Here is an 18484-nt window from a genome sequence, read left to right as displayed (position 1 = left end):
TTTTTTTAATCCAATCTGACTTCTCTACCAAGAGAAAGTGACAAGATGCACTGCAGATAAGCACCACAACATCTGACTTGGGCAGTAAAACAAATGTGGTCAGGTCATAGAGACCCTGCAAGTAAAAGCAGACTCTCAGAGTGACTCCTGAGGTCTGTTCGTTCAGTAGCATCCTTATTTCGATGGGAGCTTGGAAGCCACAGAGAAGAGGGGAAACAGGACTCGCAAGTCCTCGAACACAAGAGCTAAACATAGACACAAACTGAGAATTATTATCTGACACAACCAATCATGACTTTGTTGTTCAGCTTGCCAGCATGCACACGCTGTGTGACTCAAAGCCAAATGCAGGGCTCTGGATTTTGTTTTTGTACACCTCCACCCTTGTTTCTCCTCTGCTCTGTGATCTACTGTGTGCGGTTTATGCCTGGTTCCCAACCAAATTTCCGACAGGATAATAAAGTTTGAGTTATTTCTCCCCACGCGCTTACTTCTCGACTTCGGGTATTATCTTCCAAATATAGACAGAGAAGCATCCTGCATCTCGCTAGACGTACGTCTCACTCACAGGCAAACAGTCAGGTGTGTGCAGCTCTTATGCAGCACTTTGCTTGTGCAGGCAAAAAATAAATAAATAGTACATCCGCGAGTACAGCTTAAATCAAAAACAGATTCTGAGCAGAAAACTCAAAAACAGACGAGAAAATCAGTTTCAAACTAAAGGGGCCAGTGGATCATTAAATATGGATCCACATCCTTTATTAATGCCCTCATTACCATGTCTGTTCCGCTGCTGAACAGCATGCAGAGAGGGAAGAAGAGACCGGTACAAAAGTACTTCATCCCAGCATCCTGTTTGCATTATTTGCTCTCACCAGTGATGCTTTGACTTTCCTTTGAACTCTCTGTATACATAAGTTACCGGTGGCAGCTGTATAAGGAGATCTGCAAGCCTACATATGTTCAAATATGTGAATTTTTAAGGATGATCTGGCCAGAATTGTGCTAAAAAAACCACACAAGAAGAAGAAACATATACGAAGAAACATGCAAGAAGAAGTTTAAAGAGTTAATTAAACACAGTGACGTTGTGACGTTAAAGAATGAAAATCCCATCACTGTCACGTCAGCCTGAAGAAGCAATGCCAGAGATGGTGTGACTCAGCGCTTTTATCTGTCTTCACCTGGAACATTGGGATCCTGACAGGTCCCTGTCATCATTTCACTGTTGTGCAAATTTAGTCATCACCTTTTTTCAAACTCTACTTGTTTTTGTTTTTTTTGCATTTCCACAAACCAGAATCAGGACAGACCTCAAGCCCACCTACTGCAGGAAGGGAACACTATTTTACTGGATTCAGTTCAGAATTTATCTCACCAAACGCTCAATAAAACTGACGAAATCAGCGATAAGGAGCTCAAAAGTTTCTCCTCAGACTTCTGGGATGAATGTTTTTGTTTTCGATCCTCTGATCATGCGTCCTCGCTCCTCTTTAGAACTTCCTGTGAGAATTCAACATGGCCCCGGGCTAAGAGCCGCAGCCGTGTTGAGCATACAAATGCAGCCTCGCAGTTTGAGGTTACTGCTGAGTTTGTGAGCGCTGGGAGAAGCTGTACCTCAGGGCTGTGGTGTGGCTCGCTCTAGGTACACTGGCACAACTCGTAAGTATGTAAAAATCATCAAATCAAAGCACTGCTGCTGAAAAAGCACATCAAGGCTGGTCCCTCGCTCCCAGAGACTTGACTTTTATCATCATTAAAAAGGGACGCGAGGTGTATTAAATGCCTTTTTATACACATCTGCAATGAATCTTAAGAGCATCAAGTCAACTGCAAACTTTACAACATGTGTTCACAATTTTACGTGTTCAACTTCATATATACACAAATAAATGGAACTGCTGGAGCTGTGAACTTATCTGAGAGAAACAAAAGATATCCAAAGAATCCAAAACCACCAGTGTTGATTTGTCACTAACGTGCTCAACACTTCAGAAGAGTGGAAATAAAAGCTTCACCAGGGGAAGAACAAACCCACACGCCTTTACGTAGGAACACTCAGCAGAGTGTACCAGCTCGCTTCACCTGCTGCTGCTGCTGCTGGAATATGTGCATCTGCTTTTTATTACAGTGTTGGCTATAACCATGACACAAGGGGACCAGGGGGAATTGCTTTGATAGCTCAATGTCACAGACTGGAAATCTGCACAGCTACTGTTTCCAATCTTCCCATTGGATCCTTATATTATCTGCCTGTAGCAAATAAAAGATTCTGCGTAACTGGCCAAAATTACAATTCAAGTCATGCCCAGTGCACTGCATGTTGACGAACAATTACATTTAGATTACTTTTCATCTATTAATGCTTGATTGAGAAAGCGTGCCGACACTTGGACCTGGTCTCTGCAGACAGTATTAGTTGGTAATTTAGTTTCAGTAAATTAAATTCAACATCCATGTTGAATTCAAAAAGGGATAAAGTGGTCTCTAAGGCTTCTGCCATGCAAAGAGGTCTTATCTTATTAAAAAATATTCTATTACACCAGTATTCAAACTTAAAACTTAAATGTGCCCTGCAGAGTTTGACCGTCAGCAGCGCAATGGAGCGGTGTTTTAATGCGACCGGTTTGTTTATTCTTATGAACGCACACAAGGACGCGAGTGGCGCCGGACACATTCTGTTCAGCGGTTTCACACCGTTCCAGTGATCTCCAGGTTTCAATAACGCACCAAGAAACGCAGGGGAGAAGAAGACTGCTGGCAAGTAAACATGGACGTTAAACAATGCCGGATTCAAAATGTTCCAATAAATCACTTTTGCAAATATTTTATGACGGAAGAAAACGTTTTAAACACGCTTGTTAGGCCTCAAGTACACACACACACACACAATGTGTTTTTGTGAGTAACCTTGAATTTGAAGCTAAGTTTGTTTACTACAACACCTTGAACACAACACTTTATGGAAACGTTTTGTAATGTGCAAATAAGTCAGCTTTAGACATCACTAGGCGTGTTTTTTCACTTTACGCTAAGCTAAGCTAAGCTAATGATAGCTCCCTATAATCCTTGCGTATTGCCTAAAAGCAGGTGTTTTGGGTTTGGTTGATTGGACTATTTTGGGGGTCCTGCAGAATCTCGTCTACGGGGCGTCACAGCAGCACTTTTTCATTTACAGCCTCACAGCAAATCCGGTGCCTCTTAAATTTTTACTTTAAACTCCGCTTCCCTACTTTCGGTGTTCACTCATGTTATCTGCTGCTCTTTTCCACCCTTTCTACTTTCTCAGCTACTCCACCACCCACAGCTAACGTTGCTAATTAAGACTTTTCCCACAAAAAAAAAATGGTGCAGATTAGTTTTCCTGAGAGGCACGGTGCGTCACTGTTTGGAGACAAAGCAAGTGCACGTACATTTTGATGCACGTGCTTTGATATTTCTAGTTCTGCCGTGTATTTTCACTCTTCACTGGACTCATTTATTTTATATTTAACATAATTTTCCATATTTGTTGTGCAACCTTTTGTTGTAGATGTTAAATATGAAAAGGTAGAAATGGGTCAAATACAGTTGATAGCTACTCCACAAAAAGATCCACCGCTTTCCCAGAAAACAGGTCACAGGCTGGATGTCTTTGCATCTTAATACCAAATTTGATCATACTGGTGGTGGAAATAAGGCTTTAAAATGGGGCAGAAACATCCCTGAATATGGATTATCTAACAGAAAGAGCAGAAGAGATGCAGTGGTATTACAGAATCTGCTCTCTATTGAATCCACCTAAAATAAGGAAAGTGTGCCACCACCTGGACGTTTCTGTATTTTCTAGTAAGGCTCATAATGCAGGAATTTGAAAATCTGGAGTCAAATTCTGTTAATACGCTTAAAAAAATGAAAGTAAGGACTGACAATTTGGTGTAATTTCCCAACATGACATCCGCAGACTTCTACATTAACGACTAAACAACAATAATGTGATTAATTGTATTTGTGTACCAAAGAAAGTGTCACACACACTTCACATAATCTTAACATTCTCTATTTATTTTCAACACACGCTTTAAGAAAAACTTTAGTGCAAATCATACAGAGGAACTGTTCAGATATTGATTACATGATTTTAAATTATTAATAAATATACACGACTCAATTTACACTTTAAAATGCTACAAGCACTTTTCACAGTTAAATAACAGTCTCCCAAAACCGTCCTGTACATCCAACACATTGCAGCCCGTCCGTCTGCATGAAGCAGACTTTACCAGTGAGGGCTGAAAAGGCAAAATGTAAAATAGGAGGTACCATTATTGTTTCTCTCTCTCTCTCAAATACAGGCCATTGTCAAGTATTAGTTTGCCAAAATTAACATGATGATAATCATAATGAAATAAGTACCCTGTATAGCACTAGCTCTTCAAACTAGTAGCTTATAAAAAAAAATCAAACAGATACAATTCATCACACTGACTCTCTGAGATTAGTGACAACAAACGTTTCCATACGTCATTACAGGGTTCCAGCGTTACATTTCCATTTTGTGATTTATATACTGTACATGTGGAATTTATTATACACACTTCACACAATAAACTGTTGCCAGCAGATCATAAGCAACGACCAAATGCTTGAGCGCTACGCACGACAGAGACCCGAACAGACTGTATTTCTAATATGACGATTTATATTTTTTTGGAAGAAAAAAAACACGTAAAATTATATTTTGTGACAAGAGTTTTGTGAAACGGGTGCAAAATAAAGCCTATAAGCGAACTGGGCTACTGTAAATATGTCAGGATTTCAGAGGAAACGCAGTGAGGCCAAGCAGGAGTTCCAACGCTGCTCAGAAATAAACTCTTAGTATTGTAAAAGTGGCAATGATGCATCCAAGATGTTCAGATTACACAGCACTTCTGTATCTGTGCAAATACATCAAACTGTTTCCCAAAAGTCGAAAATGTATTTGTGTTGGCCTATAAACTCAACGCCAACATGTGGGATTAGGCTACAGAGGGAAGCCCTTTAATAACCTGTGATAGCACATCAATGCATTGTTTATGAGCAGCCTGCAGTTCAACACACAAAAGAATAAATATATTTTGGTGGGCCATCAAAATAAAATCCATGTGAGGGAAACGCCAAACTAGTTTATTGGTCATCCCCTTTATGCCACATTTAGTCATACTATATACATTTGATGGCACACAGAGAGAAGTATTCTCAAAACATTCATACTAATACATAGCAACTGAGACAACCAGATTATATACAAATTTGATTTGCAAAGGCTGACGCATCAAACCTACCAATGTTACATTCACACCGATCGTGACAACGCGGACCTTTCTAACAGTAATCAAGAGCGGCGACATCCTGTGATATCCAGAGTTACGCCGTATTGTAGAGCAGTGGTTCTCGTGGGTCACCACCTCCCTCCGTTGGGATTGCTCTGGTGCGGGCAATCGTTGCTTTAGTTGGAACAGCTTGCAACTAATCATTGTCCACTGTGCTCCAGGCACTGTGGCTTTTTCATGCTTTCCGTGACTTTTCTCTCCACTTGGCTGCTCAGCAATCCCCCAGTCAGACCCACTCTCAATAAAATGTAATCCGAGGCAAAATATATATCGCTGGTGCAGGCAATATAATGTAAAAAAAAAAACATATGTTATTTTATTATTACTTTACTCAATTTGTTTCCTCCAGGTTGAGAACCACTGCTATGCGGTAATCCAGACGCATCTTCCACGTATTCACGTCACTTATTGTCAATCAGCCCAACGTCGGAGTTTAAGGCCTATTTGCATCAACATAACCATCCCGATTAAATGTAGCTGTAGCACAAGCATGCAGGAAGAGCTTAAACCAAAAGGACACAGACAACAGAGAAGAAAAAGTGCAAATGCATGCTGAGAATGATTGCCACCTGCTATCCTCTCTCTGAAAAAAAAACAACAACCTCAAAGTAGGAAATGAGAGCAGCCTTCCAGCTCAATTCCTCCCACTTCCTTCCCAATTTGTGACATGTAGCAGTCGGATAAACTTCAAAGCTGTTGACAGAAATTTTATGAAATGAAGGAGAAATATGAAAAAAAAAAAAAAAAAACTCCAAAGCTACTACAAAAAGCATTCAAATACTCAGTTGAATGCCTCCACTCACTGCAGTATGCTTAGTCATCCGTCTTCATCTATTGTACAGCATGATGCAAACCGGCTCCGCGGGGTCTCCAGTGTGATTAACAGTTCAGTATCACGATGACACGAGAGTGTATGAGGAGCTCCAACACAGCAGGGTCCTAAAAACATCAAAACACATATAGCACAAGATATAGAAATTAGGTTTCTTACAACTATCTGGTTGTTTGCATGGTCTGTCCAAACCGGTAATGTCCAGATTATTCTGCATATGACCTTAAGAGGCTTGATTATTGTAGAAGCTGCCGGTGTTTTACTTACTCATGCTGTTGTACCTATCTAATCAGGGAACATGTGGCATTACTGTGTACTGTAGCTCTTTTTCAATGATTTATTTACACACATCCCCGGATTATCATGACCATTATGAACCAAAATGTGTTTTAACTACCTGATGATCGCCGGTGGGCTGCTGGGCAGTCTTCAGGCGGTGGGACTCTGCCCCGAGCTGCTGGTGGCCGCTCCGCTTGCCTGCTCTCGGCTCCGGGCGGGAAGCAGCTCGTCCCTCTGTGGTGCGGCCTGCTGCGGTTTCACTATGGAGATCTTAATGGGGATTCCTTTGACGCTGTGCTGCACTCTGCTGTACTGGCGCATAGAGGGGTTGAAAGTGCGAACAATGGGGAGTTCGTTCAGCGTGGGCGTCTCTTGTTTCGGCTGCGTGCTCTCTTTTATGATTATTTTACTTCTTTTGCTTGAGAAGACGGTCTGCACTGGGAGGATGGCGGGCCTTTTAGCAGGCCCAGAACTCTGGAGTCTTGTTTTATGCTGAGGCGACGCTTGCTGTTTCTCTTCCGCCCTTCTGTGCAGGTGTCCGTCGTTTTCCTTCGTCACAGAGATGCCTCCGTCCTTCCTTTTCTTCACCTCTTTAGGCTTCTTGGGGCAGACGGCCATGTGTTTGGTTCTGCTGCGACGCATCGTGAACTCCCTGCTACAGTGCGGGCAGACAAAGATCTCTTGCTGCTCATCCACGTGTGCGCGTGGCATTTTATTTGATGAAGGGGCCGATTTGTTCCTCTGCGGCATGACCCTCTGGACCAACTTCTTCTTCCTTTTGTTCAGCACCTTGAACTTCACGCTCGCCGGCGATTCCTGGCTAGGTTTGGACCGGTTGGACTGACTGGGTCTGTTCGAAGCGTTCAGTCCGTTCGTCGTGTTCGTGGTCGACAGAACTCCATTTTGAGTTTTTGCAAAGTGGCGCAGCGGGATGGGATTCCTCTTGGGCGTGTATCTCCTTTTATCGCTGGCATTGGCACAAGCCAGGATGTGCTTGTGTAACTCGGGCATGTTATCAAAGCTCTTTCCACACTTGGTGCAGCGGATGGCCGTCGTAAAGGTTTGTGGGATGTTGTGGGTGGTGAAGTTTGTGGCTGAAGCCACTGAGCCGGCGGGTGATCGGTTATGGTAAGGAAACGGAGGGGGCTTATAGCTGGGATAGTGTTGGTTAATGCCAAGACGAACATCGGGCCCCTTGACTTTGGCTCCATCTGAGGCCATGATCTTTATCGTTGTAAACAGTTCTTCAGCAGCCACATCCACTTCAGTTTCTTCCTTTTTCACCGGTTTCTTGGGCTCCTCTGCAGCGTCGGGCACCGGTGGCTCCGTGGTGACTTTTATCGAGTTATTGTAGTTCTGAGGTCTCAGTTTACCCTTTTCCTCTTCCGTGTAGGTACACTGCTGGCCGGGATGCAACTCGTCCTGATGCTGTTTCAGATTACAAAGATAGACAAACTCTTTCGTACATGCGCTGCAGACATAACTCTTGCCGACACCGTGGAGGCTCGATCGATGATCGAGCAGCGCGGCGGGCTTGCTGAAGAGCAGCACGCAGAACTCACATTTGTACGGCCATTCGTCAGCATGGTCCCCCACGTGATGGCCCAGCTCTTTCATTGAATGGAAAAGCCTGTCGCACACATTGCAGACAAAGTTCTTGGTGAACGTCTGCTGTTGGGCATCGCTCGGTGCGCCGTTTGAGGATTCGTCCTCTGGAGCTTTCTCCGAAGGCGGTGAGGTTTTCGGTGAGATTTCGGGTATGGAAACAGTGTCGTCAGCAGCTTCTTCCTCTTTCATGGTTGCTGGCTCTGGATTGACAACAAGCTCCGGGTCCGGACTTGATTCCCACACAGCAGGACAATCGGACATCGCTGAGGTGGATGGAGTTAGTGATTCTGCAATGGAGGACATAAGAATGGTGGGGTCCACAGTTTGAAAGTTGGGCACTGAAACGATCTGTCGCTGTTCTATGTGATTAACAAACATGTGTGTAGGTGCTGGAGGCTCAGCAGTGGTTTCCTGTAAGCTAACTGCAGCAGGGACTATACTGCCTGGGCCTTCGAGAGCTATTGTGCACTCTATCAACACTGTGTTGCTGGTAATGTTGTACGAGTTGATGAGGGAATCGTTTAAAGTTACAGTGGGCGTGAATGGCACTTCTGACATAGCTATTTGATCAGAGAGAAACACGTGGCCGGGTAGATTCAGAGCCGGGTCAAGGGACCGGGAGAGAGCGTTTGCAGAATCTGTAGCAGCAAATGCAGCCGTTAAATCGCACTCCGAAAAATTCAATGCGTTTTCTGTGCAGAGCACCAGGGGCTCAGGAGATATGTTTGGGGCTAGTAACTGGATCGGTTGGCTTGGAGGGTTAGAAATTAGGGTTATTAATGAAGAAGCGGTGGGGAGCCCTGTGTGTGAGGCTGGGGAAGCAAAGGATATGGTGCACGGCGAAGCTGGGGTGGTAAGGGATGCGGGGGATGGAGTCAGAGAACTGGAGGGAAGCGCAAGCCCGTAAACAAGTCCCTCTGCCATGGGCTCCATCACATCTGGACCTGTAAGTATTGTGAAGTCTGTGACTAAAGGGATCTCCGGGTTCCCTAGGCTTACATTATGCCCTCCGAGATTTATCACGGCCGTCTCCGCAATGCATGCATTTGATTCCCCTGCTTTCAAAACTGCCTGTGAAACTAGTTCCAATGTCAGTTCAGATTTACCTAGTGTCTTCTTTTGAAAGCTCAAATCCAGCGCTGCATCAGTTAAAGCTAAATCTTCACTTCTTTTGACCGTATTAGAGAGATCCAGTGGTTGCTGGTTACAGGAATTACCGCCGGCCGTGGGCACAGGCTTCACTGCCGGCTCCTCCACAGGTGGAGTTGCATCATCCTTCACATTGGCTGTTTGGTGCACGGGTGAACTATGTTGGGTCTCTATCGGCCCTGTACTTACAGCGTCACAATCTCCACTATCTGCCGTTTCGTCTTTAGATGTTGGGTGTTGCTGTGGAGAGCTCGGTGGAGAGCCCGTCCTTCTTTTGAACCTACCTGTTCCAGCAGCCAGGGCGGAAAGAGAGACGGGTGAGCAGGGCTTCTGGGCATCTGCGATGAGGGCAAGTGTAGGTTTGAGGCCGTCCTGCTTCTCCAGCAGCTGCTTCAGCTTCGGAGAGAGAAACACAGTTCTTTCCTTCTGCACAGCTGTGGACTCGGCATTCTGAGGAAGTAGATTCTCTATTAAAGAAGATACGAGGGAGGATGACGACACGACCGCCTCAGACTCCAGTTCAGTTTTAATTTGCGGCAAAAGAGGTGGCGTTGCAGTTCTTCTTCTGACCTGTGGTATCTCTTTGCCTGCGACTGAATCTGTATTTAAAACCTGGCTGATTTGGCCGGGGTCTAGAATCAGGGCATCCAGTCCAACTAAAGTCGAAGACCCAGAATGACTCTCGGGCGCTTCACAGCTACTGACTGTACTTGTCGACACTATCTTTCCATCAATATAAAAGCTGAGGTTCTCTGAAATATTGCTGGAGACATCGAGCATGTATTGTTCTACGCATCCCACGTCATTCTCCAGAGCCGCTGCGGGTGCTGTATCGTCACCGATCTCCGTTTCCTGTTGAGAAGGTTCACCGAGCATCCTCTGGAGATCTTCCTCTTGGGCCAGCTGGGATTTCGCCACACGTGAGACTTGCAGATGCTGCTCGTGGATCCTGCGCTCATGTCGTCGCTTGTTGGTATGCGTAGTGAACATCTTTTCACAGTACTTGCAAGCATGATGCCCCTCTGAAGCTCCCGGTTTGTCCGGCTGAGCGCTGCGGTCGCCGGCCGACAAAATGGAAGTCTTGGAGCTAGCGGGGGATGAAGCGTGAAGCTGCATGACTGAGCCCACTGAGTCCAGAGGCTTCATCTTCTCATGCTGCGGCGACTGACCCGCGTTTGAACCAAAGGACACGTTGCTCTGGCGGCTTTTGTACGCGTGTGCCTCGTCGTTCTCCGGAGCGTGAATGTGCATGTGTCGTTCTAAGCCTTGTTTGCTGGTGAAATGTCTCTCACAGTGCTGGCAGGGAAAATAGTTCCAGTCTCTCTCGGTATCCTGGTTGGGATGTAAATAAAGATCAGGATACAGTGACTTGATGTCTGGCTGCATGTTAGTTTCCTCTTGATAAATGTCGTCCTCCTCCTCCCCATCCCCCTCCATGGCTTCATTGTCGCCGATTTCAGAGATGTACAAGTGAGGAGAGTCCTCCATGTCTAGTGGAGGTTGTATCCAGCTCTCTGAAGCAAGTCTGTCACACCTGTTGAATAGATTAAAGAAGCTGATGTCATTCAGCAAACCCACACATAACATAGCTGTAGGGCCGCATTAATTAACTTCAACGTCAAACATAAACACGTATGCAGTCTAATCATTCGCCTTACACTGCAACGCAAATCAATACATCACAAACTTATCGTCTGCTTTATCAAATTATCCTGTAAAGCAGTTAGTACTACTAATAGCAGTAGTACTGTATTTGTATTCATTAATGACACGTATCATATTGCCACCACCTAATACAACTCAGACATTCTGAAATGTATTCCAAGTGTATTGGAATAGTATTACATTATACACATGTTCATGATATAAACTAATTACTATACATCACAACACAATGTGCTTCTTTATATAATCAGTCTGTTTTCTGTTTGTTCAGACCATAATGCACCATTATTGTAGAGCATATATTATGATACTTCCATTACCTCAGCATTTAAAAGCATAAACCAGTAAGTCAACATTAAAGTAATATATAGAATTGTTCACACCGTCTTACCATTTCAATGATCAATGCAGAGTAGAAGGCGTGCTGGTTTGACGGATGAACACAGGCTTTTCTTTCTGTTTGAAGAAGAAAGACAACACGCGTTACAAAAGACCACGGAGCCCATTCCATCACATCGCATGACACTTAAGCTCCAACTACAAACTGATCCGAGTGAACAGTTGTAGTGTGGGATTAGTTGAGCACAGTGTACTTTATCTCCTCAGTCATGTGGCTGCTGAATAAAACGTAGGTCCTAATTTGTTTGCTAATGCACCAACAAACACCACATAAACTAACGCACCCACACTTTGTAACAGTGTTATAAACAGTGTTTTCTTTTTATCTATTAGTTGACGACAGTGAGTAGGCCTACAGTCCCACAATAAAGCTAATCTGTCCCCAGATTACCTCATTTAACATGACATGGTTGCCTTACAACCTGCTACTATACACAGTCATTAGCATGTCATAAACAGCTACCTTTCACTTGTTATTTGAAAGCACAGAGGTGCATTTTGATCTTCATGTACTGCTTGGTTGGACAAAATGGCAGAGGCCCATCATGAGTGCATGATTCTGTCGTACTCTTCCACCTGCTCATCCTCGCGAGCGCACGAGCTCTTGACAATTACGAGTCAACAATCTATTTTACTAAATTATTATTTTCTTTAACTCTTAGCTCGTTTTGCATCGGATATTTTTTATATTTATTTATCCTTCATAATTATTCAATTTCTAGCAGTTTTAAGGCAACTGTAGGCACGAGGGGAAACGTAAACAAAGACCTTATAGTTCATGTTTATGCATACTATCTGTCAATTATTTAAGACCATCGTGGAGGGAGTTCCAGTTGCACAAATACAACAGTCAGTCACGACATAGCAGAATCGAAAACATTGTTCCCACAAGGGCCTACATACTGATTTCTTTGAGCCAGTTTCGTAATATGAACTTCTATTTCCATCCATCTGCGCTATAATATCACTACTTATTTGACTTTATCTGCCGAACATCAAACAGATGTATAACAAAAGGACTCATCCGTTTCATTTGATCTTTTATTTTAACTCGTTAAAATGCATCTGCTTCACCTGCTGTGATGACGCTCCCCCCGTCCCTGCACCATTGCTAGCTGGCCACACATCACGTCGTCACATTACTGCTTTTGCTACAGAGGCTGCTAGCTCGTCCACTGAAAGGTCAACTGGCTTTTCTAAAATAGCGCTATTCTGTCGTCCTGGTACTAGAAAGCCGCTAAACCAACATCAGAGCCCTGTAACCGTCAAGGTTTTGAGACAAGGCGTCACTTAAGTGAAATAAATCAGCTGTTATCGACATTAGAGCATTGACAATACCCTGCTAGCTGCAATGCTAGCTCGCGAGCCCTGGCTACATCTAGAGTAGAATGTTCCACTCGACCGTTACGAACACTGGCCGTTGACACAAATCTGCACGTTACAGGTTCTGTACATACTTGTTCCCCAATAAGAACTGCCGTTGAACGGTTTGAAATATTCCTCTCCTGCAGGTTGTGTACAGTTGAGTTTTCTTTTTTTTTTCCTTCCCCAATGTACCAACAAGATAATGGCGTTTTGATTGGTCAGCGAATGAGGATGTCAAATTTGGACCAATCAGCAACTGGTTTGTTAAGGCTCGACGAAAAAAAGAAAACATCATGTCAAAAGGCAGCTGTCATCTCGGACTAAAATGAGAACATTGGCGCATCGTTGCTGCCAGCCTTTACTAGTTGTTTCATAAAAAATGTGCATATCTAATGCAAGGCAAGATATTACAGATATTCATATAAGATTATGCAAGATATGCACGCTCCCTCCAGCTAGTTTTCATACATTACGAGTTTTTATATTAATCTAAAATTGTGAGGGGAAAAAAAATAACTCCAGATTGTAAAACTAAACTCAGAGCCAGACCTGTGCTAGGCCCACATGTTGACACTTTTGGTTTTGAGTTTTTGATTTTGATAATCTAAAACTTCTTCAGATTATCAAAGATTTATTTTAATTTTAATTATCTAAATACATTTGAACCATTCATTTAAAAAAGTAAAGTAAGTTTGACAAAAACACATACGATTTCTAAATATGTTTCTGAACAAACTGTGTCCTTGTAGTGTATTAGAAGGGCCGGTAGAGGGCGCAATGTAATAAAGTCTCAATCTAAAGAAGTTGGTAATAACTTCAGTGCACTTGAATGTAGTGTAACTTTGGTCATATACCTCAAAAAAATGTATGTCTGTGTTTATTGCATGGTATGAACATTACGCAATTTGTATGGTAATGAGTTTATTGTTTTCAATTATAATAAATACATTAGTATTATTTAGATTTTTCTTTTTTAATATGACAAATTACTGTGAGTTTGTCTGCAAAAAAGGTTTATTGAAAAACAATACGGTTTCGTTTTAATCTACACATTTTAATTTACAAGAAGTGCAAAAAAAGTGAATCAAAGTAATACAAAAGTACAAAGTTACAAAATACATTTGTGGTCGACAATGATTGCTGATGTAAACAGTGGTGTAATAGAAATTAATGAATACATATTGTATATACAGAGACGTGAACAGGTTATATATATATATATATATATATATATATATACATACTGTAAATATAGCCAGGTCACATCTCAATAGCTTGAGGCCACATTAACATTTCTGTTTCACAGCTGTTGAAAAAACAGAGGCAAAACCAAGCTGACAAGTGGAGGATTTATAATTTGCAGTAGCATTTGTTCTCTTCCCCTGACCAGCTCTCTGTTTTCCACAACAATTGTCAATTGAATCACCTACATAAGAAGCTACCCTCTGGTTTCACATGACATTATTTCAATCTCCAGAATCAACATAAAGGACATTCTTAAAGAGGATCTGTAGGAGTTCACCAGACCCCACATCTACATTTGTGACATTGTGCAGCACATGGGTGGTGTTCTCATGCCACATGCATGGTATGTCTCTTGTAGCAATGTTGTATGTGGGCTGAGTGGTGTTCCACTTTCAAACTACATGCCCGACTTCAGTGAGCCATAATGAAAGATCATAAACAACGGGCCTCTCTCTACTCAGGCTTCTCTCCTTCTCTGTATTTTAGATGCAGCCTCCCAAACTTTGCTGTGAAGTTGCTGACACAGTGTGGTGTGTTAAATCTACCTAAGTATAAGATTCTTGCACATACTTGATTTAATTTCAAGTTGACGATAATCGTGTTTATTTATAGCACGTCATAGCGCGTCACTCCGTGCATGATCAAGGCTCCAGAATGTCTTTCGCAGTTGATGGCAATTGCAGCTGTAGAATTATGATGAGCAGTTCACGATGGGGTCTACTGGTCAGACACATGCGTCAAATCATCATATAAGCAGGTGCTGACCGCCTGGAAGCCATTTCACACATATGGCTAAGCAGTCAAAGTCTGTCATGGAGTAAGTATGAGTTTTGCTAGATCTGAAAGCAAGTCATTACATACATACGTGGGTTCATCAGACAACAAATTGTACTTTCATGCATCATGGTTGCATAGCTAGAAAATCATTGCAAAAGCTGTGCACCTCAGACTTCCTAACTCTAAAATAGTAAGCTGAGCTACAGGAAGGCCACGCTGCTACCACGTGTCGAGTATAATGCATCCTCTTCTATGTAACTCAAATCATAGTAAAGGCATCTTGCTTCACTGCCAAACTTAAGGTCACCATGCGATGCTTCACCTGGTTTGACTGTATATATAACCCTGGTACTGTATGTTTGAATACATGCAGTACCAGGAATTGAGAGGACATTTATAAAGGTATAAAAGCTCAATGAGACATTTGAGGACATAATAAACCTGAAGCATTGAGTATTGAGACAGTACTTTCATACCTACCTACTGCATTGTGGTATGATATACTGTATATGCAGGTATATATATATATAGGTATGCATGAACATCATAATGTTCCCTTATGTTTCTGCAGATAAAAGCACAATCAAAATGAAACCAATATATATATATATATACATATGTAAAAAAAAAGAATCCTGTAAGTCATCCACACCACAAGCGCTAAAATAGGTTTAAAGGGCAACTTTAAAAACAAACAGGAAACTGAGTGATTGTGAGAGAAACTGAGACAAAGTGTCCCAGATTACATGCATGGCAGCATTTCCTGTGGCAGTGGGAGCCGGTTCGTGCCGATGACTCTGTTCACAATGAAACATTCACCATCAACATACAGCACAAGAGAGACAAAGAGGGAAGAAGGGAGAGGTGGTGCACAGCGTGTCTGTGTATCAGGCAGATCAGTAAGTGTGAAACAATAAGGGTCCCTTATAGAAGATATGTGCCACATGAGGCAAACAAAGCATTGTCTGTAATCCCACAAGATGTTATGTCACAGGGATGAAATACAATTTAACCGCTTCATGTCATGGGACGCCAGATGTGCAGGGAGGAAAATGTAAATGTCAGCATGTCGGAACACAAATACAAATTGTACTGTGCAAAAACACGTGATACTGTATGTCCGCACAACTGTAGCCCACTGTACTGTATATGTATGTACTGACAGCATACACACACACACACACACACACACACACACACACACACACACCTACACACACACACACACACACACACACACACACACACACACACACACGCACACACAATACACCCTTGCAAATAATCCCCCAAAGTCCAATAAACCCACTGCCCCTGTCACTTCTGCACACACGCACACGATAAGAGATGCACTCTGACCCCCATGGAGTAGCATGCCATATGTACAAGGATATTGTGCACACACACACACTTGCATACCACACACACCCCATCAATCCATCTCCCCTTTCACTGTCCTCCGACCCTCTGCTGCCACACAGTCACACAAGCAAATTCAGCTATTTACTTGCATCACCCATACTGTATCTGACCACAAACACACTGTGCCTCTCAACCAACCTTATTCCCCTTCCTCACCCCCCCCCCCCCCCCCCCCCCCCGCCCTGCCCTCTCCATCCACCCAGCTGTCTGAAGCACTCAAAGCTCCACGGGCCTACGGGCTGACATTTATCTCATGACATCACAAACCCGCTGCACTCTCCAGGCTTGACATGTGGCGCTCCTGGCACACACGCAGCCCTACACTCTGCTACTCCAATCACAGTAGGCATTCATGTCAACTCCATGAGATGAGCACTGCAGAGTGCAGACATAAACTAACACACATGGAGGAAACTGCTCCTTGTTTACACTAGTGTCTAGTCATGTATAAAATACGCGTACTTTGTTTGTATCTGTAACTTCCTGGAGATTTAAACAAAGCGTCCCCTTAAAGCCACAAATTCATTTTGCCCAACACTTTGAAAACATCACACACCAGACACTGGTTTTATAAAGGCAGTGGACTGAGTGCATTTGATGCTCTCAAACTGTTGTAGGCTGCATGACTAACACTAACATGATCGTATTGTGAAGGTCCTTGGTCAGCTGAGGACTCCATGTTTTGTATGCTCCTGCATCTTCACACAGGTATTCTGGTATCTAGTTTTACATAATATTCCAGTGCGATGATTGGCATTTTCATCAAACAAACAACCTGAATACTGGTAATAATATACACATTTGTAGAATCCACTACAGAATCCACAGTCAGTTTGGATAATTAGCCTCATGGCTGCAGTTATGAAAAGCTCATTCCTCTATTGTTATGCAATCTGTGCTTTTTTTAACTGTTAGGATTATAATTTGATGAATAGGCGCCAACAGCCATCCTACAAATAAAAACGACGACCAGTTCAGACCGCAGGTTCTGTGTGGAGTATAGCACAAACTCAGTCAGCTATAAGTGCCGTGGTATTTCTGGTTGCCACTGAACAGAGAAACATACACACATTCTTGAATACACCGGTGTGGTTTCATTTCGCGAGAAGGACATTTCCTCATCCATCTGTCTGCTAGAGCTGAGACGTTTCTTCCTTCCTCCCAGACACTTTCACAGTCACCTCAGGAAAGGGGAGTCGGACTTTGTGCAGTGGCTGCATTCTGATGAACCCATTATATATATTTTTGTTATTGATGTACAAATATAGGCTCATGTATGTATTTGCGGACGCAGTACACAACATGTTCAACCCAGACACGCACACGGTGGACCACACAAACATGTATGAGTGTGCAGAGCTTCCGTACACTCAGCTCATATATATGCCTGCACACCACATAAACAGGCGGTTTTAGTTCTGATAATTAAATATGAGACATAGACCTGTGTGCGTTTGTCATGAATCCGACTGGGACTCTCTTGGTGAATCACACACTTTTATGGTGTGTCCTAATAGCTGCCTCAGCTGACATTTTTGTTGGAACATTATGATAGGTCTAACATGTGTTCATAGGCACAGAGGGCACATAGTTAGTGATTTAGATCTCTATTAGTGTATTTATAAGTGTGTGTGTGTGTGTGTGTGTGTTGGTGAATTCACATGATCAATTCTGGGCCCACCCAGGAAGTGACTCCACCCTGTAGCGATGCACAGAATTCCCCCCTTGCTGAAGGGGAGAGAGGGAGCTGCTGGCAAACAGCTTCACAGACCGGCCCATAGCCGCTCCATCTGCCCCTCTCAAAAGACTCCATTGTTCCCAGCAGTCTGAGGCGAGAAAGTGAGCTAAAGAGAGTTATGAGGCTCGCCGTTGGGGCAGAGGCTGGGGCGGTGGGCGTTGGGCCACTGCCTAAAACCACACGGAGGAGAGAGGGAGCCAGACACAGAGCATCTCTGTGCGACTCGCAGCCTTCTGTTGGGAGCCTTGCCTCAGCATAACAGCACTGTATGAAAAAGTCCACTACATCACATAAAAAACACACCTAACTGTCAGAGGGCTCAACCGAATCAACGGTCCATATGTTCCTCCATATTTGGTGCTGTTTGTCTCCCTGATGAGGAGGGGTTGTTTTTTAAATCTGAAGCATTACTTAAATGGGCCAATCAGAGTGGACTGCTGCCCCTGTGGACTCTTATAATGGTGTGTGTGTGCGTGTGTGTGTGAATTGCAGTATTTTGGCCTGACTGAAAAACAAATACAGTGCTGCTCAACAATGTGGTGACTCTTCGGCGCTGCAGCGGTAACTACGTGATCTAATTGATAGGAAATGGCTCGGACAATAACTGGATTATTGAGAGACATCAGGCACGAAAGACAAAAGGGAGCTTTCAGA

The 18484-nt window shown here is 43.3% G+C and overlaps 1 protein-coding gene across 2 annotated transcripts; it reads right to left on the bottom strand.

Annotated features, from left to right (window-relative positions):
* Positions 1-4060: 4060 nt before the first annotated feature.
* Positions 4061-12834, bottom strand: prdm2a (PR domain containing 2, with ZNF domain a). 2 transcript variants are annotated; one of them, XM_079179146.1, is made up of 5 exons: positions 12741-12834; positions 11276-11340; positions 9504-10753; positions 6581-8357; positions 4061-6290 (listed from the first exon to the last, which is right to left on the bottom strand). In XM_079179146.1, the coding sequence occupies exons 3-4, from the start codon at positions 10705-10707 to the stop codon at positions 6613-6615; spliced, it is 2949 nt and encodes a 982-aa protein (XP_079035272.1). In that variant the 5' UTR covers positions 10708-10753; positions 11276-11340; positions 12741-12834; the 3' UTR covers positions 4061-6290; positions 6581-6612. The 2 variants fall into 2 exon arrangements, with proteins under 2 accessions (XP_079035272.1, XP_079035271.1); XM_079179145.1 differs by having other exon boundaries at positions 6581-10753.
* Between the last annotated feature and the right edge of the window lie 5650 nt (positions 12835-18484).

The sequence above is a fragment of the Pholis gunnellus genome (assembly GCF_910591455.1).
Source record: "Pholis gunnellus genome assembly, chromosome: 2".
Taxonomy (NCBI): Eukaryota; Metazoa; Chordata; class Actinopteri; order Perciformes; family Pholidae; genus Pholis; species Pholis gunnellus.
The sequence above is the reverse complement of the archived record's forward strand: the minus strand, read 5'-3'. Positions and strand labels throughout refer to the sequence as shown.

Bases quoted from the DNA above. Each gene is read 5' to 3' on its own strand.
- prdm2a (XM_079179145.1), bottom strand. From the start codon at position 10,707: ATGGAGGACTCTCCTCACTTGTACATCTCTGAAATCGGCGACAATGAA.